At 33.6% G+C, this 27,805-nt stretch overlaps 1 protein-coding gene across 1 annotated transcript in view; it reads right to left on the minus strand.

The window, feature by feature from the left end:
* The window catches only part of LOC131077374 (polyubiquitin), a 297,730-nt gene extending 270,298 nt beyond the window's left edge, over nt 1–27,432 (minus strand). Inside the window, exon 1 of the mRNA XM_059219877.1 lies at nt 26,650–27,432. Coding sequence (XP_059075860.1) covers nt 26,650–27,332 — 683 coding nt within the window. The 5' untranslated portion in view covers nt 27,333–27,432. The remainder of the gene's footprint in view (nt 1–26,649) is intronic.
* Nucleotides 27,433–27,805: the final 373 nt, after the last annotated feature.

A 27,805-nucleotide genomic window follows, 5' to 3' on the forward strand; every position in this document is an offset into this window, starting at 1 on the left:
AATATAAGGGATAGAAAATCTACCCCATATCATCCACAAGCTAATGGATAGGTAGAAGTCACAAATAGGGAGCTAGAGGCTATTCTTACCAAGACAATGGCTGTTCATAAAAAAAATTGGTCTCACAGACTTTTAGAAGCAATTTGGGCATATAGAACAACTTGGAAGACACCAATTGGTTTTACAACTTTTGAGATGGTGTATGAAAAAGAAGCAATGATGCCTATTGAGTTTGAGCATAAAACTCTAAGGAAAACTTTGCAATTAAATATGACACTTTTTGAAGCACAAAGAGAACGTATTCAACAATTGAATGCTTTGGATGAATGGAGAAAATTGGTTTTCCAACAAACAAAACTGATTCAAAATCAGAGAGCCAAGTGGCATGATAAATACATCAAGGAGAAAAAGTTCAAAGAAGGTGACTGGGCACTGTTGTATGACTCAAGATATAAAGATACTATGGAAAAGCTACAAACTAGATGGTTAGGTCCATATGAGATAGAGGAAGTTTTCAACAATGGAGTTGTTCGTTTGACCATAATTGACCCAGTTCGGTTCAAGCTTTTAGTAAATGGTCATAGGTTGCATCTTTATCATAAGCCTACCACCAAAGAGGAGTTCCTGAAGCAATTCACCAAGAAGGATCAAACACAGGTTCCTACAGCAACTGGGCAAGTTCCTTCTGCAATAGAAGAAAGTATTAGAGGTAAGGTTCATGCAGCCTCTGCAGCGAACATACCTGCCACTTCATAATTCTCCAAGCGTCATTTCATAACAATATTTCCATGTCTTATGGAAATATTATTCTCCATAAATAAATTTTTCCATCCATGTCATCCCATCTCATTTCTTTATTTGTCATTTCATTCATGTCAAATCATTTCATTTCGCCATTCTTTTCACATGACTACAGGTATGTAGATTTTTTTTTTTTAATTAGGCACTTATGATTTCATTATGATTATTGCCTTTGTTAAATCCGTGTACACTTCCCTAAATCCTTTTAGCATGTGTGGACGTGTGCCAAAATAAGTTGGGGTGGGGGGGGGTGTTTTATGGTCCGATTTCCAAAATATTGTAATTACTTGTCCTTTTCGGTACCTTGATTTTATTGCTTGCCATCATTCTTTTAATGAGATATTCTTTGGCATAAGAAAGTAATGAATTCTGCCACCAAATTTGGAAGTAGGTAAGGAAGTTTCAATTTTCAGCTTGTAGAGTATTTTGGTTCTTCGTTTCTCAGCTGCAGAGATTGCTACATTAACAAATTAAGAAATGAGTGGAGATCTTATCCGCCATGAACCAATAATCCATGATGCATTGCTATAGGATGCTCTTTGTGAGCATTATTTCCGACTGCATGGTTGGATTGTCTATTTTCTAAAAATAACATATTATAATGAAGAAATTGCCTCTAAGTTTATGCATTCATTTAACGAAGGGGAGGCTACTGTTAAAGGATTAAGGGTCATTGCTACAAAGCAGTGAATAGTTGAGGTTACAGGGTTGGTGCAGGAAGGAGAGTTGTTTCCTAAATAAAAGGATGCTAGAAGTGCCAGTGCAGAATTTACATGCCCCACAGATGGACCTCTAATAGTGGGCAGGCAAGGAACCAAAAGGGTATCCCTTCCAGTAGAATGGCCCCAGGTGGCCTTGTATGTAATGAAGTACATTACTTGCGAAGGGAGGTATTCAAATTTACATTCACCCCATTTCAAATTGCTTAGTCATTTACGGCATGGCCGAAGAGTGAATGTTCCAAACTTTTTATATCACCTCATTTCCACAAGTGCTAAAGAAACATAGAAGAATGGAAATCGTTCTATCAACCATCATGATTTGATAAAATTGCTAGTAGAACATTCTCTTAGGGATGTTTCATAGATGGAATGGGGGGTATTTGAAGACATATTGTAGTTTAGGGTTGAAGATGCTCCTCTTGTAGATAAGTTAGCAGTTGAAAAGGAGGAAATGGGAGAACCCTCTTCTTCTATAATTTCTATAGAGAATGAATCTCTCATCGTCGAAGGAGCTTTGACTATTATAGAGGAAGAGATGATTGAGACAAACATTGAGTAGCCCTCCACTTCTTTTCAAAGAGAAGCGACAACTTCTAAAAGAAAAGGGAAGGAATTAGAAGTAATTAATGCAGATGATGAACCTATGGTTCAACTGTAGGCAACTCAAGTTTCCCCTACATCCAAGAGGCATAGACCGAAGAGAAATACTCCTGCAGCAAAGCCAAATGTAGAAACCATTCTTGCAACCACTCCAAAGGTTTGTGCAAGAAGAACCCGGAGTAGTACCCAAAAAGTCTGTCCAACAGGTGATGCAACATAGGTTATTTCAGTGGAAGCATCAGAAGAAGAGAGCCCAACATAGGTTGAAATTCAGAAGGAGGATGATGTTGATAGACTTTCAAGTCTGGCATATGTGGGAGAAGAACTTGAGGAACCTGTTGAAGAAATTCCACATCCTAAGGTAACATCTATTAGACCTCCATCATCTCTCAACAGTTTATCTATTGCATTAACATTTTATAGGTAGTGAGAGATAGAGAGGGCTATATTATAGGGGATTATTGACAAACAACAAAAGGAAATTGAAAAAAGGGATAATAAAATTGAAGAATTAGAAGCCAAAGTTGATACAATCACTAGTATGGTCCCCAAGTTAATGCAATATAGGGCACCGCCAAGAGTTTATGCGTTTGAAAGAGCGGTATTTAAATTTTAAATTAGACCACAATGTCAGGGACCTTAGCCCTTCTTTAGAAACCCCTGAGGAATTTTATGATGCCTATCAGACTTCCCCAGCAGCTATGAAAAATTTATTGTGTGAACTTTACTTGCATAACTATGTTGTAACTTCTCATAGTGAGTGGAATCCCTTTCTATACACTGGTGATATCCACATAAAAGCCTTAATGTCATGGATTCAGAATGAGATCAGCATGGGAGCACAGGCCAGAACACATAGGGATATTGAATTTGATTGTCCATTGCTACTAAGGAAGGAAGCAAAATAGCCAAGAGTTCTCTATTATGAATGGCAAAATCTATTGGTAAGGGAAGATGTGAGGAATCAAGTGTTGCCAATGAGGGAATAAATATTCCAAGCATATGAGCATTTAGTTCAAAATGAAAGTGCAGCTGCAATTGAAGGCCTAACTGAGCGCTAGAATAATTTGCCAAAAGAATTGAAACAAGGGGAATCTCATTCACTACCAAATTTTCATGCAGCTATGCAAAGAGCCCCTAAATATATCCAACTGGGCAGGATGAAAACCAATAACTGGTTACCTTTGATCTTTCAACCCCCTATGCTTATGTGGCCATTGTTGGGATGTAAGGTTATAGGTCAGCCCTATGAAGCATTTACAAAGGAGGCTAGATGGTCCAGACTAGAAAAGATGAAGGGGTTTTATTGGAATTTAGCTTCAGGAGGAATAGGTCAAGGAACTGTTGGTGACTTAAGAGTTAGTGCCAGAATCAGGAATTTTCTCTTGCTGGAGGATCAACAAGACCTTAAGTTGGGGGGCATGATGAGTTGAGACATTAGCATATTTTTATCCCCAGAACTCTTTAGTTTTTCTCATATTATGATTTACATGATAGTAATGATGTATCAAAAGTTGACTATATGTATTTCAGATGTTAGCCTAAACCTATTAAAACATGTTTTGCCTTTGCCAGTTTGCTCTTGCGGCCATGTTATTCATTCTTGTTGCCATGCGGATTGTCTTAGGCAATATCATGTGTGAAATTAATAGATGTTATGATTAATTAAAATAGATGTGTATGTTCTTGTATGTTCTTTCTTTTGAATTGCAGGAATAAATTGATGCTGTTGAGAAGGCTCTCCTATCATGCCAATTGCAGAAAGAGATATTCAAGGAGGTGACTAAAAAATTGAATCAACAGAAATGTTGATGAGCGTAAGGAATGACAGAAGAAAATTAATCACGCAATGCTTATTGATGTCTTACTCAAGTGGACATTAGTGTTATAAATACTGCCATGATATGTTATGACTGTGGTTCGGTTTAGATCCACATTATCAATGACTTAACTCTGGCTGTTTCCTTTCTTGATTAGTTATCCGCCTCTTCTTATCGGTGTGATCTATGTTGTAGGAAGTAGTCATTTTCTTTTAAATAAGGGTCTTTATCTCTTTTCGTAGGTTAGATAGAAAAGAGAAGAAGCAGAGCAGAGGATTTTAGAAAAAAGTTACAAGTGTTTTGAGTTTCTTTTGATTCTGAATCATGTAATGACTTCTGAAGAACAATGAATAAAGATATGTTATTCTGAGCACTTAGAGTTGTTTTTGGGAAGCCTTGAAGCACTCATCCAAGGGGGCCCACTTGGTGAGTGTTCCAGTGCCTTTGTTAAAATTAGTTTTCTTCTTTAGCTGCAGTAGACGTTCTTGCATTGCCTGTTCCCGCAGCCATTGGAAACAGATCCATTGACTATTCCTGCAGCCAAACCAAAATAGAGTAATTCCTGTTTGACAGCATTGAACTTAGCCAATATTGCTTGAATGAATTTATGTTAATGTATAAGTTTTCCTATAGCCTTTCAATAGTTTCAATTCTTGCTTACCTTTTCCACATAGATGTTAGTTCTTGTAGTATGTAGGGTAGCTATTGCAGGAACTTAGTGCATATAAAGTGCATGCTCATATCAAGTATTACGTCCTTGGGTTGACAATCAAATGAACACTAGCTATGGAAATGGTGACTTCACAAAGTGAATGTTCAAACTTCAGGTCGAGACTTCAACTAGATTTATTATTCTTATTGTTGGGTTGAACATCTACCAAGATCCACGATTGCATTAATTAAGGAAACACCTGAAGGTGACGACAGAGGGAGTATAAAGTGTTTTGAGTTCATGCAAAATATTGTGATCGAAAAATTTGCAAAGTGCAAATCTTGTGAGAGGCAATCCAAAGGGAAGAATGCAGAGGTAGAGTAAAGAGTGAGGAAGTGGTAAGTGATTTAGCAGTGCAGAGTATGTGTGTGAAGTTAACTAGTAGAGTGCAGAGCTAAGGATATGAGCAAAGAACCGGTGTAGTGTAGAGAAGACACAACCGGTGTAGATAGAGTATGAGATTCATTGTGATTTGATCAAGCTATCAGTAGTTATTCCAGTAGATCAACTTCATGCTACTTTCTAACCATTGCAACTCAAATCCCTTAACCGAGTGGACTTTAACAGGTCCCTTTATAAAATCCCTTAACCGGGTGACATCTTAATTGATGATCCTAAGTCCTTTAACAAGGTTACCTCTAACAGGGTAAAGGCACTAACAGGCCTTAAAGAAAATCCCTTAACCGGGTGGCACCTAACAGTGTCTTTGTAATCTCCTAATGGGGATGACTCCTTACAAAGCATGCTCTAGAAGACTATAAATTTTGTGAGCATCAACTCACACTGTGGTTTTCTTCCATTTGGGTTTCCATGAGATAATTCTTGATGTTATTGTGTGTCTTTTCATACATGCTTGTTCTCCTACAATAATTGTTTGTATTGATGAATATTAAGTTATTGCAGACTTGAGTAAAAGGTTTTTTAATTCTGTATAACCAATAGGTAACCGATTCACCCCTCCCCCCCCCCTCTTAGTCACCAGTAGGGACCAACAACATTTTCATTGTTTGCTCCACCTTCAATTTGTTAATATACTCACTGTAAACAATATTATCATGCATACAATATATAACTTCCAATAAATTTTATATCAGAAATACAACAACATCATTCAATTACTAGTCATTTGAGAAATGAATCTGCATCTTAATACAATATCAACAATATCTAGTTTTTAATCACATCGTAGTTACATCTTTCACTCCTGCATCTTGTGCTTTTAGTTTCTCTCCTTGTTATATAATATCTTGAGTTCTGTACCTATATATACATATACATATACATGTATATATTTGTGTGTTTGTGTTGATTTGTACTCATTGGTACTTGCATAAATTGTTTTTTTTTTCATCATTTATCTCAATGGCATTGATGGTTTCATTTCAATGATCTGTCTCTGTATATATATTTATATAGGCACACACATTAGCATTTTTATTTTGTTGAAAGATGTTCAATGATGGAATTGTTCAGTATCTTATAGAATATCAACAATATCCTATTTTGAATCGCATCACAGTTACATATTTCACTCCTGCATCTCATACTTTTAGTTTGTCTCCTTGTTATATACAGTTTCAAGTTTTGTAAATATATGATTATTCTCCATATCTATGTATACACACATATACATAAATATGTATATGTATATATACATATGTACATATATGTACATATACATGTATATGTATATATATACATGTAGAAACACACACACAATAGCATAATATGTTCTATAATGATGGTTATTTCGAGTTTTGTGGCTATATGGTTATTGTGTATATAAATGTGTATATGTATATGGACAATAACCATATATCCATAGAACTTGTTGTAATAAACAACATAATCACTAAATTCCTTCTACAGTTAATGTTAAATGTTACAAATAATTCAATTTAAATTATATTTTTTTCAATAAACTAACATTTCTTTCAATATAGTCACTGCAAATAATATTAACACCCATATTGGATGTCCAATGATGGTTTATGCTCCTTTGTAGCTGTATTATGCTTTGTATATTGATGATTTCTTTGTATGTGGTTTACAGTTTAATTTCAATTCTCTCTTACAGTTTAATGTGCCTATACGATTATTGTCCATACACACACACATATACATATGTGTGTGTGTGTGTGTAGACACACACAATAGAATTTTTTTGTTCAAAGGTTTCCAATGATGGATTTGTACTCATTGGTACGTCCAGAAATGGATTTGATTTTTAATCATTATAGTGTGAACTTGACTCCACTTTCTTTTTTTCATTATAGTGTGAATTTGAGGGTTTATAGTGTGAACTTGACTCCAAATTATTTGCTTCATTATAGTGTGAACTTGACTTATTATAGTGTGAACTTGACTCAACTTTCTTTGCTTCATTATAATGTGAACTTGAGGGTTTATATAATGTGAACTTGACTCCAAATTATTTGCTTCATTATAGTGTGAACTTGATTCAAGTTTCTTTGCTTCATTATAATGTGAACTTGAGGGCTTATAGTGTCAACTTGACTCCACATTATTTGTTTTATTATAGTGTGAATTTGACTCGTTATATTGTGAACTTGACTCCACTTTCTTTTGATCTTTATAGTGTGAACTTGACTCATATGTATTTATATATATATATGCATATGTACACATATATAGACAACACCATTTTATTTTGTTCAAAGATGTGCAATGATGGATTTGTCCTAATTGGTACCTGCAGACATTGATTTGTTTTTTCATCATTTATCTCAATGGCTTGAGGGTTTCATTTCAATGATCTATCTCTGTATATATATTTATATAGGCACACACACACACACACACACACACACACATATAGTGTGAACTTGACTCATTATAGTGTGAACTTGACTCATTATTGTGTGAACTTGATTCAACTTTCTTTGCTTCATTATAACGTGCCTATATGGTTATTGTCCATACACACACAATAGCATAGAAGAATTTTCATAAAATCAAATTAAAAAAACCAAGTTTCATTCAAAGCATTGAAGAAAACTGAACAATTTGAATCAATGGAGGACTGCATATTTAATATGACATGACCGACTGTTTCCCATAAAAATTTAAATTTGAAAATAGCTAGCTACCACAATCGAATGCATTGCACATTCAAATTATATTATAAGACAAAATTTTCCATGTCACTTTCATTACAATCCAATTATTTGCATATTTCCCTTTGCACATTCCTTATGTAACTATTTGTTTGAAATATGTATGTATGTTATACATATGCATATGCATATGCATGTATATGTGCATAGGTGCAATTCTATGTATATGTGCATATGTATGTAGGTGGATATGTATATGTATGTACTTATGCATTTGAATATGTATGTATGAATGTGTAAGGATTGTATGCATGTTGTCAAATGCTAAAGATGGTCAAAAAGTTGTTGTGCATTTAATAATGTATGGATGATTTGTTTTGACAATGTTACGCTACCTCTGATTATTATAATTTTTTGCAGGTGTGCTAGAGCATCGAGGGAAGAACCATACTTGTGGAAGATCATCATATCAATGTAAATGTGTTTATTAACACACTTCAATTCTTTGGAGATTATGCCTTTAATGCTTACATTTTATATTAATTTGTGTAGATATCTTAGGTAGTTATGCATTTATTTTTAAATGTGTTTCTTAACACACTTTAATTTGTTTTGCATTTTGTTGTGATTGCTATGGTAGGCAATTACAAACATGATAAGGAGTCACCATGTCGAAGACAACAAGCCTTCATCTCAGGTAAAGTCAATATGACTTTACTTTGGCAATGATCTAGTAGACAATGCAATTTGTGATTTGTTTATGTTTCAATTTGTGAATTGTTTATGTTTCAATTTGTTTAAATTCCTCACTTAGTTCATATAGCTGCAAGAAACACACTTAGTTCACATTAGATATTTTGGTAGATACTGCCAACAAGAAAAACTTGGCAACTAACAAGATATCTTGTAAGGCACTCGAAAATAGTTCTTTGTCTGGTGCCTTTTGCAAATAAGACATTTCCTTTTATCCTTTTGATGCAATGACCTAGTAGACATATTAGATATTGTAATTTATATATGATGACTACAATTTGAACACTTATAAGTGTTCAAATTGCTCACTATCAAAAGAGAACATATAAGTGGCATCTGAATAATCAGATGCCACTGATATGGCCTTTTTGATAGTGAACAATTTGAACAGTGATGTGGCCTCTTTTGATAGTGGGTAACTTGAACATTGATGTGGCCTCTTTTGATAATTCACATTACAAAAAAATGAAATGAGATTTGTAACAACATCAATTCATTGGTATATTCATAGGAGAAATCTGAAAAAAAATAGTTCAATTTGGTATATATATATACATGTTTATATATATACATATACATATATATAAATATTTATATATATGTGTGTGTGTGATATTAATTTGAGATATCTGAAAACAATTGTAATGCCCCGCTAGGAAACCCCGAAGGGATAAAGCTAAAACACACAAATGGAGTGCATTTTTTTTAAAAAAAAATAATAAGACACAACATTAAGATACATTGGAGTTATCTAAAGCTTAGATAACACAACAGAAGGCTAAATAAACCTAAGGAGTTTCCCAAAGTGATTATGTAACTTAACACCTAACTCAACTCGCGACATTTGATCCAATTAAGAAGGGTATCTTAATTACATGTTATTACTTAAAACATGGATATAATTTGTTCAGTAAATTAAAATTATAGATAATAGGATGCGTTCATCCATTAAGGTTGAAGATGAGGCTAACATGAGGAAATTTACCCATTAAAGTTAAAACGTAGATAACATGTGGAGGTTCATCCATTAGAGTTAAAATATAGGTAATTTAATGAAGTTTATCCATTAGAGTTAAAATTAGATAACGTGATGAGTTCATCCATTATAGTTAAAATATAGCTAATAAGATGAAGTTCACATATTAAGGTTAAAATGTAAATAACATAACGAAGTTTGTCCATTAGGGTTAAAATATAGATAACTTGATGAGTATATCCATTATAGTTAAAATAAAGCTAATATGATGAAGTTCATTTATTAAGATTAAAATGTAAATAACTAAATGAGTTCATCCATTTTAGTTATAATATAGCTATTATGATGGAGCTCATTTATTAAGGTTAAAATGGAAATAACTAAATGAGTTCATCCATTTGAATTACAATTTAGGTAATATGAAGAGTTCATCCAACAATGGTTATCCAATCATTTCATTCAAAATTTTCCTTAACCATATACCATGCATCTAATTTCATTACATGCTTTAATTCCATCATAACCTAGTGAGTTCTTTCCATGCATACTTAGTTGTATTATCAATAATTGAAATTGATTACATTCTATTATTCAAATCTACATCCTTTCATGATCCAATTTATTGCATTTTAGAGACGACTGCATACATGCATTACGATAAATCTCATCCAATCCACTTATACATTCTATCAAAGTGCCATCCATACATGCTAGCACTAACAATGAAACATGAGAACAAAAGCATCACATAACACCAAAATGATCTCGGAGTTCATCCCTAGAGGGCTACATCTCTCGGTTTGCTCAAATGCAAGACCCCTCTGATAATTAAATAAGTTAAGGATATGTAAGGTTCACATTATTTACAATCGTGCCATCAAGGCGTACATAACCAATATACAAACGACCACATCCGTCAATAAATACATAGACGATCCCTACATAGAAACGGATCCAACTGAACATATTAAAAGCAAATACAAGGGTCCATTGCCCTGACGATACTCTAACTAGAGACCTGACCAACTATGGTCCAACACGAATCACTCTTGACACCCGCATAAACGACAAGACCAGTGATAACACCATCACAAGGCAACAACCAAACTAGAGACCGAAGACATAACAGGTACCCCAATTCAAACAAACGACATGGTCCAAACAAAACATATCACGACCTTGCCATTACTTCAAACAAAAGCGAAAACTAAAATTAACTTGCATAGGCAATAACAAGGCAAGTACAATCTTCTTTACTATTGGTTTAAACAATGAAAATCGATCAAGTTTTCTAAATGATCAAAGTTTTCAAAATTACATTAACAGAAAAATCACCATTACAAGATGAATACAATACCACAATTGTAATAATGCCATTTGTCTAATTCTCATTATGGAGGAAAAAGATAATTAACCCATTTATTTTGCTAAGTGAAAATATCATCAACTTAACAATTTTCAAATCGACGCATTATTAAATTTTCTGATAATTCCAATAGCATATCATTTAAGTTTTCAAAATATCCAATGATAAATGTTTCTTCTTTTTTTTATATTACTCACGTAAATTTTCAGATAGCCTATTATCATTTACTTTCTCAAATAATATATTCCTAGATATTATGTTATTTAAAATTTCCAATAAATAAACATATTTTATTTCAAAAATTTCCAATAAAAGTAATTATTCTATCTATACCCAAAAGGGTACTTCATACTACACAGATTCCAAAATTAATTATTATTTAATATATATTTATTAATCTTCATTAATAATATATATATTAATAATAATTAATAATAATATATTAAAAAAAATAACTATAAAAACAAACTTTACATAAAATAAGTTTTATTCTTTTATTTTTTTTAAATAAAAAAAACAAAACTTAAAATTTAATATACTTTTTTTTTTGTTTTAAAAAAAAGTTTATTTTGCCACGTAGTGGCCTCCACACCGTGGCCTTCATGATGTGGAGCCACAGAATGTGGACTCCACGGTTTGTGGTTTCCATAGCGTGGAATTCCACAGCCATGGATTTCCACAGGGCTGTGGGTAGAGCGAAAGCTCCCCACACCCAAAATCAATTTTAAATAATTTTTTTTTTATAAAAGCTTCCAAAAAAAGATAAAAACAAACCCCCATTTCTGCAGTCTCAAACTCAGAATTCTCTGAGAATAAATTTCGATTTACAGTTTATCTTGAGATTTTATATCAAATCAACAACCCCGTAAAAGTAAAACAATAATAAACTAAAACCCCCAATTTCTTTCATTCACAGACTCTGTAATATTTTTCAGAATTTGTAAAAACACTATTCTAAAGATTTTTCCAGAAAAATATTGTTTTTCCAAAATACATATTTGCTGAAAAAACAAACTAAATCCAACAAGCAAATCTTGAGCATAATGGACATCATTTCCCAAACAATGAATCCACCAAATTCCCACACTTGAAAACTATAATACATAGATTCAAAACCCAAACCCCATTTCAATCAAGAAACTTCTTCAAAGGAAAACAACTAGAAACTTTATTTTCATTTTTCTTTCAACAAAGGAAACAAAATAAGAATCCTTCCTCTCTTTGCATTCCTGGCAAGATCCAATGGAGAGCCCAACCTGCAACTCAAGAAAAACCTCCCTTTCCTCCAAAATCCCCCAATTTTCTCCATCCAAAAGCTTTTTTGTTTTTCCAAAAAAAAATCAACAACCCTAAAAATATTTTCCAACCTAAGTTAAATGGAATAAAATTTGACCTAAACTCCTAATTTCGAATTTAAACACTTTTTAAATAAAAAACATAAAAAAAAATCATTCTTTTCAACTATTCAAATAATCTAACTTGCTTTTCTAATTAAAATTAAAATGCTTCTCTCTCATTTAATTTTAATTTTCTCAATATTAACAAAGCTAACATTTATATTTCGCAATATTGTTGAGGGTAAAATATTTTAATTAAATTAAATTCCCAAAATCAATCTTTCACACTATATCAAATATATATATAAATTAAACTTGCTTTCTAATAAAAATTGATTTTCTTAAATAATTAAAATTAACCTTTCTATTCCAAAAAGCAAAAAGGGATTAAATTATTTTTATTTCGAATAACTTTAAATCTTCCCTTTTCAAAATGTATAAACTGAATAAATTCACGATTTTAAATTAACCATTAAATTAAACTTGCTACAACATAAATAGAGCGATCTTTTTAATTAATGATTAATCACATAAAAGAAACCTATTTATTTTAATTCTTCAATTACTAATGCGTAACTGAACACATTAAATCGAATTACATACTTAGGATAAAATACTCAATTTTTTTACCAGGCGCAAGGCATGCAACACAATAAAGCCAACCAAATACATGACCCACAAACCCAAACGAAAAGGGAAACTGACGGACCACAGGTGATGCTCACTTGAGCATGACTAGGGTAAAATGAAGGTTTTATGACCACCTAACTCAAATCCTAAGGACGAAAGAGGTATACTCAACCCTACGAATCCCGATGAAGATGAACCTCGCACCTAGGTGGTACTATTCCTGCAATCTCCTGCAACCATGAGTCACACAAGCATACATACATAAATACATACATATATATATATATATATATATATATATATATATATATATATATATATATATATATAATAAAAGTGTTAGCTCGAGACTAATAACAAGAATCAAGTGAACAATTAAACTTACATAAGAATCGATGCGAAAGCACATTAACAGGTACACATAGTAATCACAATATCTGACTATAACATTACATCACGGTAAATCAATCATTCAAGAATGCCACATAAAAAGTTAACCAAGGTCAAACTGATTTTACAAGGCTGACTAGAATAGGGGCACTACAACAATAGAGTTCTGAAAACATTACAAAATATGGCAGTATGTCATTCTATAATCACATCACAGTTATATCGAAACACAAAATCTTCTCTTCAGAGTGCTGACAAAATATAATTGATCACAAACTCGATCAATTATCCATATGGGTATTAAATAGAGGAGGTGTCACATATTCAACCCCACCAGACTGTGGCCCACTAGGGTCTGGCCCAACAACAATGTTTTCTTGGTTTGGAGGGGTTTGTAAGCAACTTGCTATATGAGCAAGCAATTTCTGGTTTACACTTGAATTAAGTTGCATGGTGTTTGAGCATCCAGGTGCAGTCCCAACTTGCATATTATTAATAGATGCAAAGGCTAGGGACAAGAGGTTCATCATTTTCATGAGAATTGGGTGTTGGAGGGGTAGAGGTTCTGCGACTGTGGCCACATCTTTCGTTATCTGTGCACGTTTAGCTTTCTTTTCAGCTGCCTTCCTCGCCTTCTCAAGTTTTGCTTCCGCATCTTTCTTTGCCTTCTCTTGTCTTCGAATGAAATTATCTTGAAAATCCTATAATATTTTGGCCTATTTTTCCACCCTCATAGCCTCCTTTTCTATCGCTTTTGCTTCATGTTGTGCCTTCCTCTATCTCATTTGTTCTTTCTTTCATTCTGTCAATTCCTCATCTCTTTTCCTTTCAGCCTCTTTATCTTTTTCCCTTTGAATGTACTCATCAAATCTCAAGATTTGTGATTGGCTACTAAGACGTATCACCCCTTTCATACCTCCACATGAAGATTGATTCATTCTTTGCACTGGAAGTCTTAAGAGTCTGGTGATTTGCCTTGGCACTTGTTGCCCATCCTCTTGTGTGCATGGCACGAACTCAGGTTTGTCTTCACTTATGTGAATTGAGTCATCACAATCAACACCATCTTGCTGCTCCCAGTTGACTGCATTGGTGAAGTAATGTATCACATATGTTGGATCAATTTCTGGCAGACTTGGCATGGAAAGGGTTACATCATCACAGTTGGTTGCTTCTTAGGTCCAGTCTGGTATGATAGCTTGTGTTGGCAAATACATGCCTACTGATGTACTTTCTAAACCCTCATTTGGCTAGCTGGTTTGTTGGGGTAGACCTGGTTCAGTAGTTTGTGGTGTCAAACTTGTACCCTCAACCATTTCTTGTGTTAGGCTATGACATTCTACAAAATCTTGAATGTCTTCATCATTATAACCAGCCAACCACAAGCAAGCTTCCACTGCCATATGCTCTGGTTCTTCATCCCTTAGAGTGGCATCATGTTTTGTTCCAACAGTTGGTTGTATATCAACTTCAACCTCAAATGCCTCACTTGGCCTCATATCATTATGCAATGCAGATTGGTTAAGTGGTAAAATCCCTGTCTTACATAAGCCATTGATTATATTATGTGGTGTCAATGCTTAGGCAAAGGCCTTGCTCGCAAGAGTTATCGAGTCTTCCCTTCCAATTTTAATTTGTGGGTACTTTGACATCCATATAGTCCTCTGCTGTTTGAAATAATTCTTGAATGGAGAGAATACAGAAACATCAAATGGATGCAGTTTGTGGCTTGTATGAGTAGGAAGGGTTACCAAATCTATACCTATTTGCCTTGCTTCTTCAATTGTCTTGAAGGCTACATGGCTGCCATGACCGTCGAAGATCAGTAGGGACCTATGTGAGGGTGAAACCCCACTAGGGACTGAACGTGCAAAATGTTCCAACCAATTTAGGAACAAATCCTCTGTCATCCATGCATGTTCTTGGACTGCCATCCATGCATGTTCTTGGACTACCATCCATGCTCCTAGCTCATAGTTTGCAATGTAGTTTCGGATATGCCTCTTAGATTTGAACAAGTAAAATCTAGGAATACTAAACCACATGCACTAAAACATGCCAAAATAGTAATCCACTCTCTACTCTTTGAAATTAGGTGCGGTACACACCTTTGGCCCAATTTGGCTATCACTCTCATTCCATAATTCCTCCCAGCTTGCACACAAGTCTCACCACAATTCCAAATCTGACTACTGCCATACTGATTGAGGTTGTGTATTTTCTCTAAATTGTCATAGAAAGAGGCAACATTACAAGGTCAAAGCATAATAGCTCTATCGGAGTCCACTCCTTCTGTTGTTCTCATCATCAGATCAAGGTGCCTTCGTCTAAAACCTGCCCACCATGACCTCCCTGGCATCCCATTTTTGAATGGATTAGGCCTATTCTTGGTAATTTGGGCAACATTTGATTGAAGTTGATTGATTTGGAGACCATGACCAATTTTAGCCATGTCTTTGCACCATTAGACAACTTCATCCTCCTCCTCTGCTGATAAAATGCTACGTGGACCCCTCACAGTTGTGCTTGTAACTCCCATCAGCCATGCCCTCAGAGAGGTAATGGGGATACCATACTTGATTGATGCGCCTCTAACATACATGTGCTTGTCTTCTATGCATGATATTGCTTCTTTCATGTCAGATATGCTCCATTTTGTTTTGGGAACCTTTGAGGGCACATGTACTTGTGGTGTTTCTAGAATAGGATTACAAACTATAGTAGAGTGGTCATCTACAACAGTAGTTTCCACATCAGTTGCATTGTTCGATGAATGGGGCAAATCGGGAGTCACTGGGTGTTCATTTTGGACAAAACTATCTTCATTAGGGAAGTGCACCCCATGAGTGACTCTAACTATGCGATGTCTAACAAATTTATTTCCCTTTGTACCTCGTGCCATTATGTTTAGTGAACTTGCAACGATAAGGTAAACAGAGACAAAGACAGATCATTGAAATGAAACTCTCAATGCTATTGAGATAACTAATGAATTGAAACTCTCAATGCCATAGAGATAACTGATGAATAAACAAATCAATCTTTGTAGGTACTAGTTAGTACAAATCCATCATTAAGCATCTTTGAATAAAATAAAATGCAACTGTGTGTGCCTATATATATGTATACATACAGAGACAGGTCATTGAAATGAAACCCTCAATGCCATTGAGATAAATGATGAAAAACAGATCAATTTCTGTAGGTACCAATAAGTACAAACCCATCATTGAACATCTTTGAACAAAATAAAATGGTATTGTGTCTCTATTTCCATATGCCTAATAATATAAATAATAACCATATAGCCACAGAACTCGAAACAACCATCATTATAGAAACAATTATGCTATTGTGTGTGTTTCTACATGTATATTGTTGATATTCTGTTACATACTAAACAAATCCATCATTGAACATCTTTGAACAAAATAACAAGGAGACATTATATAGGCACATAACTTGAGACATTATATAACAAGGAGAAAAACTAAAAGCACGAGATGCAGAAGTGAAAGATGTAACTGTGATGTGATTAAAAACTGGATATAGTTGATATTCTATTAAGATGCAGATTCATTTCTCAAATGACTAATAATTGAATGATGTTGTTGTATTTCTCATATGAAATTTATTGGAAATAATATACTGTATGCCTGATAATATTGTTTACAATGAGTATATTAGCAAATTGAAGGCAGAGCAAACAATGAAAATGTCCCCAAAAATCTTCATTTCCCAAATTTTTTAAGGCAATATAGTTGGCGGTAATTCATGCCAAGTGGGCCCATAACGTGTACGCGAGAAGGCTATAATGGGTGTTCAATAGATTTTTTGACCACCCATTTTAAACATAATATATATGTGGACGATAACATGTATATATATGTGTGTATGTGTATATATGTGTGTGTGTGTGTCTATATATATATATATATATATATGGAGAACAACCTTATAGCCAATATATAGTCACTGTAAGTAATACTATCAGGCATACACATTAATGAAATGATAAATAATGAAGGGGTTTCAAATAATTATGAATAATAATCAATTTTTTTGCATTCTCTATAATTATTTTGGCATTATAAACAGAGAGACACCATTTAACAACGCACCCATAAAATAAAATGATAAATAATGAAGGGGTTTTGAAGAAAACAAAGAGATAATCATTTTTTTTGCCATTCTCTATGAGGATTTCGACATTATTATATTGTAAGTATTTCGACATTATTAAAATGTAATAGAGAATTGAAATGAAACCCTATACTACATACAAAGACATCATCAATAGACAAAGCATAATGCAGCCATGAAGGAGCTAAACCATCATTGGACATCCAATATGGCTATTAATAATATTACAGTGACTATATTGAAAGAAATGCTAGTTTACTGAAAACATTATAATTTTAATTGAAAGTGTGAGATTTTGCCAAGATCTAGAGGCAATGGAAAGAACAAATAAGAGAGACAAAATATATGATAGGAATAAACTATATTCTATCAAGATGCAAAATATGATCAACTGGATCATTGCAAGATGTTCAATGATTGCCCGTACAAACAATGTAGATGAGCCTGCTTATATAGGCAAGGCTATATGGATGTGTGAGCACACAAACATGACATGTGGCTCAATAAGAAACAAGGGTAGGTAGGAAATAGGTGTGGGTAGGTAGGAGAAATAATAAAATATTCCATATGAGGTGGAATGTAACAACAAGATAAGATCAACACCATAAAAGGTGGAAATTCTCCTACACACACTATCCCAATGTGGCATAAACACCCAAGTGTCTCATTACCCAAACTACTATTAAATGCATGTACCTAAGTAAACTTAAGGTGTAATAATATCCAAGATGAATAATTATTTACACCAACAAAAAGATTTATAACATTTAGCGTTGACTGCAGAGGGAATTTAGTTATTCTGTGTGTACCAACCTGAATGAGCACCCTTGAATAAGGAATGTCTAGAGGGAATTTGTAGAGCTCGGGAATAAGCAGTGAATTGAATTGTAATGAAAGTGAAACATAAAATTATGTCTTATAAAATAATTCGAATGTGGAATATGAATGCATTCTATTGTGGTAGCTAATTTTCAAATTTGAATTTTTGTGGGAAACGGTCGATCATCTCATATTAAATATGTAGTCCTTCATTGCTTTGAGTCTTTCAGTTTTCTTCTTTGCCTTGAATGAAATTTAAATTTTTTATTTGATTTTAAGCAAATTCTTGGTTACTGGGGAGTCTTACACTAGTTGTTGCAAATGCAAGTACCAATTGCAGATCCATTTAATGTATGAAGCTGTGAAGTGATGTTTGGGAGAATGTACACTTGAGTGTTTAAGAAGTCAAATTTTGATTGTTTTTATGTCATGCAATGCACCAATAATTGTGCATATGTAGATGTAATTGGAGTACATTTGTACTTTTTAGCCACTTGCATAAAGTGGTAAATCTAAACTTTAAGCTTTTAAAAAACTAAAAAATGTTTATTATTTGTCCAAGTTGTTTTGTATTAAAATGGAAAATGTACCAGTAGTTGTTTATTTTTATTTTCATTTTTGTTGTCAACTACTAATTCATTTGTGAACATGTATTGGTGTTTAATTAAATATTTACTAGTATTTTTATATTTATGTACTGACATTGTTTTTTTCATATTTTGGGGGGTCAACATGGCAATAAGATAGCGATTATTGGAACTATGTCAGCTATTGGTGCTCTTCCCCTTTATTGTAATCACTTTAAACATTCACCCCTTATTTGAAAGGTATTAATTCAAAAAGACGTTTTACTGTTTACTTTTTAGAAACATAATCCTCTTTTTCCTTTATAATTTTTTTTTAATTATTTAAAAAATAATAATAATAATAAAAGTGCATGAAGATAGAAAATATTTTTCTTAAAAAAATGTGTAAACATTATTTAAATTCAAAGTTAATATTTCAATATGTGAATTAGCTTTCTTGTCATTTATTTATTTAAATTTAGGATTTATATGAAAATTTTATAAATACAATTATATACAATTATTCTTTTCCTTATGTCTAATGAAATTATGAGCTAAATGGGTGGGTGTCAAATATGGGGAACATGGGAGGGTAAACCTCGACACTTGGTTTACCTGTCGATAGTCAGCTTAAATCTTTGGCCAAAGTAATTAGAGTCAATATAATGTTATTGATTATTTTCTTACCTCCTGCCATATCATGAATATAGGAACTACATAGTCACAAGTGATATGTACTTAGATTTATTCATGCTGCACCAGATCTCATTTGACTTATCGGTTCCAGTTTGCTAGGGCTTCATGCAAGGGTCGAGAGCTCATTGAGCACCGGGGAAGCAGTTGCTTCGTGGTTGGGCAGTTAATGCACCTGGGCCACATGTTTGTCTCATAGTAGTAGATTGAGAGTAGTTCATGGTTTACCAAAGACAGATCTATAAATTTCTTTGGTTTATCTAGTGTTCATCTATTTGTATTCAACCATTGGTCAATTGTATAAGTGATAATTGATAACATCGTGAGCATATATATGTGTAATCAACCAATATGGTTGCTTTTGTAATGTCTTTGATAAGCGATTAATTTGTAATTTAATAACTTTTATGTATCAATATCTGTTGTTTCATGTATTCATTGGAAATTAATGATAAATTTTGCATTTTGAAAATTTTGGAAATTTTGAGTCCTTACATTCAAACAACATGTTCTACGTTCTATTATGACACACTATAACTATAATTTATATGTGGATCAATACAAATCAACCTATAAAACCAAATAAAAAATTTATTCACAAAGTATAGTCCATTTCTCTAGATTTAGGTGTGAAACATCCAAATCTTATCACCAATAATCATATCTAATTACTAATTCTCTTGAAAATAGCACCACATTTAGCAAATGAACCTAGTACAAAAACACTCTCCGTTTTTTTCCACACATAATTTGATATCATAAAGCTTTCAAAAATGTATAAGACACAAACAAAAAATTGAATCACACAAGTGCAAGTGAAGAGCATATGTCTAATAGTGACGCTGGCCACTTGGAAAATATTACTCACACTCACAATATGCTTACCATAACTTTGATACAATATTGCTAACTATTGATGGATTGTGCTAGTCACTTAAGATGTTTATAAAAAGGGTGAGTAAATATTAAAATAACACAAGACATCTAAAGGGTGCATTGGATCTTGTGTTTCAATCCTACACATTTTAGTTCGTATCACTCACATTAACTCTATAATAGTCACAAATGATTTTAGCATCATATCCCTTAGGAACATATATAACTCAATGTCTATATGGTGAATAATTTGTGAAGTGATCATATTAGCCCTTAAATAGTGTTCTAATGCCATATTAATGGGACCATAAATTCTTATAATTTTAAGTGGCATTTTTGGCTTTATGGTGATGACATTAGAGACCATGGAACTATTGTTGACACTATTTGCATTAGGCCTATTATATATTTTCTAGGGGTGCATCATTACCCTTAAGAGGATATTTCTATTGAAATTTTGAAGTATAAGATGAAGATTATTAATATTTAGAACAACCTTTAATAACTTAAGCTCAATATTTCTACTATTTGCATATAATATATGTGAGTGAAGCATGTAACTATTGAAATAGTTCTTATCTTGAATTTTAGAACCAAATTTTAGAAACCAACCTGTGTAATTCATCATTAGGTAAGTTATAATTCATCTTAATTGATAAGGAGTGCAAATATATATCAAAATCTTGTAAACATTTTGTAATGTTGGGAAATAGGGTTCACAAGCTTAGACATACAAACTAGGAACCAAACCTATTTCCGCAATGGTTACATTTAAGGAAAGGGTGAATCCACTTGGTTCACAAATATGATTGAAAAGAACTAAGCACAAGGTGGATTTGGGTCTCCATGTTTGAGTTGAAAATGAGCTATCAAAAGATTTAAATTAAATACAAGATCTAGGGCTAAAGGTGCCAAATTGACATAAATCAACATGAACATGTAATATCAAATTTGGTATGCAAAAATAAGTACATATTTGAGATTAAGGAGCTGAGAGGAACCTATGTCTAAAATCTGAGCTTGAAAGTGTGGGATAAGGATGCTCTAGGAGACCTTGTCCTCAGAATGTTGGATGTTGGCAATAGATATCTTTTTAGGATCAAAATGTTGCTCAGAATCTGTCCCTAAAATTTCACCAAAAAATCATTGGACATAAGTATGTGGGGCAACCTTGTCCTCCACTTTTTTCCTCTGCAAAAGATGGATCTAATTGTCGCTTTCTACTCTGCTTGATTCTACAATTATGTCTTCCAAACTTGTCGCCTACACACATAAGAGAAACTGTCTTGTTGATAGGGGTTTGCCTAGGTCAAACCTTGGGTTTGAAATTAACTAGGTTGTAATTGAATTGAAATGTGAAGTGTGTCATTAAAAGTTCAGAGGCTAGATCTTGAATTGAAATGTTGAAATTGAATAGTTATACCTTGATGAATCTTACCTTAAAGTCTTCATGCAAAGGTTAATGTTGTCATGTAGGAATGTAGGATGTCTTCATAATGTCTTCATCATGTATGCCATCTTGAATGCTTCAAATCTAAATACTTGATCTCTCCTTCACTACCTTGATAATGCTTGATTGTTTGCTCACATGAAATTTGAAAAATTGTAACTGGAAACTTGTAGAGAGATGTCTCAAATGAAAGGGCAATGCTTTCTTTTATATCTCACCTCATGAAACCTGTGTGAAATTTTGAAGTAGGAAGATAGGAGAATGGAATTATCACACATATATTTTTAACTATTGAAGGGTCTAAAATTGGGCCCCTTTAAGAAAGACAAGGGTGCCTGAGCATCCTTGTTTGTTCTATTTGGGTTGAACTCAATGCCATAGACTAGATGCTAAGTGAAGATTGAGATTTGAAGCCGGTGTGAGTATAATCAAACATGGTCAATGCATGAAAGACTAGAATGCTTAAGTGAGGCCTAAGTGAGGATAAAATTGTATAGGGATACAATTTACAATGCTACATTTAGCCCCTACTTTAGCAGGAGTGTGATCTTATGCTCATACTCTTAGTAAAGTACAAAGTAGCATTGAAAAAATTTCATCAAGATATTAAAGAGGCGAGATACACCAAGCCCTCGGGGACTTAGGATCTTATCAATCTAATATCAAGAAAAAAGGAGCAACACATAAGGAGAAGAGAGAGCATGACTATCCTAGTAAGGCTTATGTTTGCTATGAGTCATGTCGAGAAAGAAAATTTTGAATAAAAAATCGATGCAAAAGATTACAAAGAAAAAGGCTCAGTTTACAAAGTAATCTGAATAATGAATTGACATGTCATGGTGTGTGATCAAAGTGTACAAACCAAATCGCATGGTGGGTGCACAAAGTGTAACGAAGAGTGGAGTGTATGCTTCCACGTTAAAGTGATTTTTTGTGCCTTATCGAGAGCAAGTTCTTTAAGGTAGAATACATGCATCCAAAAGACAAGCACGCCACCACAATGATATGCCCCCAAGAAAGCAAAAAATCAAGGGCAATAGAGCACAGGAAAAAAAAAGGAGCACATAAGGGATCCACTAGCTAGGGTCAGTATGCGCATTTGATAAAACATGTATATCAAGTATAATTTGTATGAAATTGACCTCATCCCCAATGGTAGTGGAACTTCGAGTACAATGAAAGAAGAGCACATAAGATGAACAACAAGTCTTTTTCGGTCAACATGGAAGAGACCAAAAAGAGAGATCTCAACACTTTACTTCGTTCCCAAGTAGACAACACAAAGGGACGATTACAACAATAACAATGTATGACATAAATTGAATAAAACATATAGAAGAATGAAGATACAAATAGGAGAATGTCACAAAAGGTTCGGCCTTTTCATTGCCTTGCGTCAATGGAGCAATAAGGGTCATCCAAAGAGAGCCTAACATAACACAAAGACATATCAAGAAGTACATCGTGGGGGAATCACATCACATGTAAGAAAACACACAAAAGAGAATCCAGTACACACGTGAGTCTAGTCTAGTAAATCATTTGCCTCTCAATCTTGCTCAAAACCTTTTAGTAATGCTGGACAAAATGCAAGAGGAGCCACAAAAAGAATAGTAGATGGAGGTAAAACAAGTTCCAAACAAGGACCATGCTTTAATGATGAGTCACTTTGTTTGTCACTGGGATCTAGGATTAATGCCTTTGAAAATATCGAAGATAGATCATGATTAATCTCAATAATTTCATACATATCATCAAAAATCATTAGTATCAACATTGTTAGCATCAATAAAATTATTAGCATCAACATCATCATTATCCAAATTAATCGTAATAGGATCTTTCATTTGGAATGGTAATGAATCATCATTTCACATAGAAAAATTTAACTTTTGACATGGTTGATTGGGATAGGCAAAATTTGGGCAAATCAAGTAAACATTTGGCATCTTAGGGGAGGAAATGGTTTGGAAAGCAAGCTCATGAGTCATAAGACCAATGTTGACTTGAAAATTTTGCACAAAATCATTTTCAAGTTTGAAATATGAGTGCTAAAGCCATGTGGAAAAAAATCATATAACAATTTAGAAAGCAAATAGTCATCATACATATAATCCAATCATGTATCATTGAAACACCTAATGTGTTGGTACCCAATTGCTTCCAAATTAGATTGTGTAAATTTTTGCATCAATGTTCCTAATCACACTCCATGATCCATCATCAGGATGATACCAGATAGAGAGCATGTAGAGATTGTCTCTTCATTCTCTCTATCTAGTATCATCCTAATGATGCATCACAGAGTGTGATCTGAAACGCTGATGCAAAAATCTAATTCGTAAGCAATTGGGTACCATCACCTGGATTATGGAATATGTCTGTTACACCTAATGTGTGTTATAGTATTTTATTTGCCTATGTACATCTCAAAATGTGGGGCCATAAAACCAACCGAAAATGAACATGCTAATATGTCATAAGAAATATGATTATGGTTAATCTCGTTAGGAAAACCACACAATTTTCTTTGAACATTATAAGTCTCTCCATGCTAGTATCAAAGGTACATTGGTTGATAGTGAGTGAGGGGTGGAATTGTGAGAAATGATATGGTGGGTATATATAGGTCACATTAGAGTGGTGGAGGGGAATTGTTAGTATAAGGATTATGACAAGGCATAATTAGGATATGGTATATATGGGAGTAGGAACAAAGTGGTAGTAGGAGCAATGCAAGATGGATGGGCTTGATGGAATGAAAATGTTAAAGGAGTAGAAAGTGGAGTGTAGAATAGAAAAGATGGGGCATTGTATTTGATAAATGATAAAGGAGTATGAGTTCTTTGAATGTGGAGGGTGATAAATATCATGAAGACAAATCAAGAGACATTCATCGTTTGACTTGTGCCTTTAAGGACATATCTTTCATAAGATTTTTACATAACAATATTAAGGATAGTATTAGGTAGGTATAAAGGATTAGTGTTTTTATTGGGATTGGAAAGACCCTTCTCAAGGATCTAATGTATAGTAGAAAAAACTACTTTATCCATTATAGCAATATGGGTTTCATGGTCAAAATAATCTTCTTCATTCAAGTAAATTGTTATAGAATTGTATTTTAGCTTTACCATTAACTTGAGTCCATTCCTCTTCTGAAATTTCATCCACAAGTTTCAAAGGAGGTGTCCTTGTAGCATTAGCCCCAAATACAAGAAGAGATAAAGATTCCTCCAAATTTCTACTCAGACCTTCCAAAGAATTAGACAAAGTGCCAATATCTTCCATTTTATTAATCTTACTTGTGGTATCCAAATTAGGAAGAGCAGAACTGTCATCTTGTTGTACTACTTTAATTTCAGTTTTGATGTCTCATCTTCCAAAAAAATCACCACGAAATGATAAGCAACTTTATCCCCACCATTGATAACTAAAACCTTTTTAGGCTAAAGAGTAAAATATTCTTTGAGAAAAAAATTATCTTGATTTTTACTTGAAATTTTAGACACCTCCAAAACTTCTTCCTTTCCCACTTTGGAGATAGGTAGAGAAATTGTTTCTTGTTGTAACAAGGAATCATGTTGGAACAACTGTTGTGGTCTGCTCTAGAAATCAACAATGTGAGTCCATCTATAATAGCCTATTTCATTTGTTTCCAACTCTACTAAATTGTTCATGTATGAAAACAAGATATATTATGTTGTAAAATACTTCAATTTTATTTAGTGTGATGGAACTAAGAACAATAATTATGATTTGCACTTAATAGCATTATAACATAATTTAATTATAAAGGTTATAAAGCACCAAACTTGAACTAACATTAATCAAATAAATTCTTTCAAATTTTATACCATTAAAAAAATATCAAACTTTAACTTCAATATTCATTCATAATGAAAATAGATAAAAATAACATTTTATATTTTACATAAGAAACTAAACCGATGATGCCAACGTATGATGGCAATATAGCATAGAAGAATCCTAAACCTTCTATGCTACATTGGTCTAAAGAAGGATTTTAGGAACCACCTAACCAAATATTAAAAATTCTATTTCCTAAATATGAAAACTTTGTTTAAACACATTCCAACCGCTTTCATATTCCTCATTTGTCATCAAGCATTTAGCAGATCATGAGGTATGTTGGGATTCTATTCGAAACTACATTGAAAGAAATATAATCTCATTCATGACCATATCTCACAGATTAAACATTTAGAAATACATTTTGGTCAACAGCTACAAAATTTCCTGTAACATCTTATTACAGTTCCAGACTTATTCCTTTCTCTACTCAACATTTACAAACAACTCTCTTTCATCTACAGAGTATGATCTGAACATTTACAAACAACTCTCTTTCATCTACAGAGTATGATCTGAACATTGATGGAAAAAAGATACACAATCAAATTCAAAAACAGCTTAAACACAACTTAAACAACTTATTGATTTAACCTTTGATTTTGTTTTGATTCAACCCTTGATTTTGTTTTTAAAATATAATTTGCACCAAAAAAAATGTAATTGAATGACAAATAATCTTAGAATGTAACCAGATTTAACAAAAAGAATTTGACTTCGTTGCTGTTTATTCCCAAATGACTTCACATGTTGAGACAGCAACCATATCATTTTTTCATAACATTCTCTCGTGTTTTTAAGCCGCAAATAGATAAAATCCGAAAATTTTAGATGTTTGATTCTACACATTTTTAAAATTTCTGCTTTAGTTGATACTGGAAACCTCAATTGAAGAGATCCATATTTAATTTTTCATTTAGAAGAGCAGAGCCAAATGGCACAATACTTACAGATACAGATTTATTTATTTAAATGAACGGCTCGAATACATATAGAGACATATTTAATAATTTACTAAATACAAATAAAATAGAAAAATTAGAACCCTCCTCGGAGGCGCAGGACAAGGTGAAGTGTGGACTCCTTCTGTATGTTGTAATCGGCCAGGGTTCGGCCGTCCTCCAGCTGCTTCCCAGCGAAAATGAGGCGCTGTTGATCAGGAGGAATGCCCTCCTTGTCTTGGATCTTCGCCTTCACATTGTCAATCGTGTCCGAGCTCTCCACTTCCAAAGTTATGGTCTTGCCGGTTAGGGTTTTCACAAAGATCTGCATACCTCCCCTGAGACGGAGAACCAGGTGCAGGGTGGACTCCTTCTGGATATTGTAGTCAGCAAGGGTTCTGCCGTCTTCCAGTTGCTTGCCGGCGAAGATCAAGCGCTGCTGATCTGGGGGAATTCCTTCCTTGTCTTGAATCTTAGCTTTTACATTGTCAATGGTGTCGGAACTCTCCACCTCCAGAGTGATGGTCTTCCCTGTCAATGTCTTGACAAAAATCTGCATTCCTCCCCTGAGACGGAGAACCAGGTGAAGGGTGGATTCCTTCTGGATGTTGTAATCAGCAAGCGTACGACCGTCCTCGAGCTGTTTGCCGGCAAAGATGAGGCGCTGCTGATCGGGAGGGATTCCCTCCTTGTCCTGGATCTTAGCCTTCACATTGTCGATGGTATCAGAGCTTTCCACCTCCGGAGTGATGGTCTTGCCTGTCAATGTCTTCACGAAAATCTGCATGTTGTATCTCTTTCTTCTTTCAACACAAATCTGCAAATTGAAGCCCTTACACAGATGGATTCAGGGTAATATGCGCCCTACTCCGAAATTTATTTAGCCTAGTTAAATCAAACCTAATGTCGAGATGTGTAAAGTGAAGAGGCAAGAACCCAATTTATATTCTGTCCAGATGTGTAAACCATCGCGTCGTTTCGGATCCAATCCAGATCGTTCCCGGTGAAATATAATATACTAAAATGAAGGTGCAATAGTAAAGTCGATAGTAATATATATTAAAAGTTTTTCTTTCAAATTGTCAATCCATCACACTAACCATTATGAAATGCAGTCTTAGATTTTTCAAAATGCATATATGCTAAAATAAAACCAATAATTATGATCTAAGATGAACATTTCTTTTATTATACATCATTGTTTTCTATTATTTTTATTATTTTTTAAATATTTTATTCACTAAATTTTTAATTCACACC

The sequence above is a fragment of the Cryptomeria japonica genome, chromosome 4 (genome assembly GCF_030272615.1).
Source record: "Cryptomeria japonica chromosome 4, Sugi_1.0, whole genome shotgun sequence".
Lineage (NCBI taxonomy): Eukaryota > Viridiplantae > Streptophyta > Pinopsida > Cupressales > Cupressaceae > Cryptomeria > Cryptomeria japonica.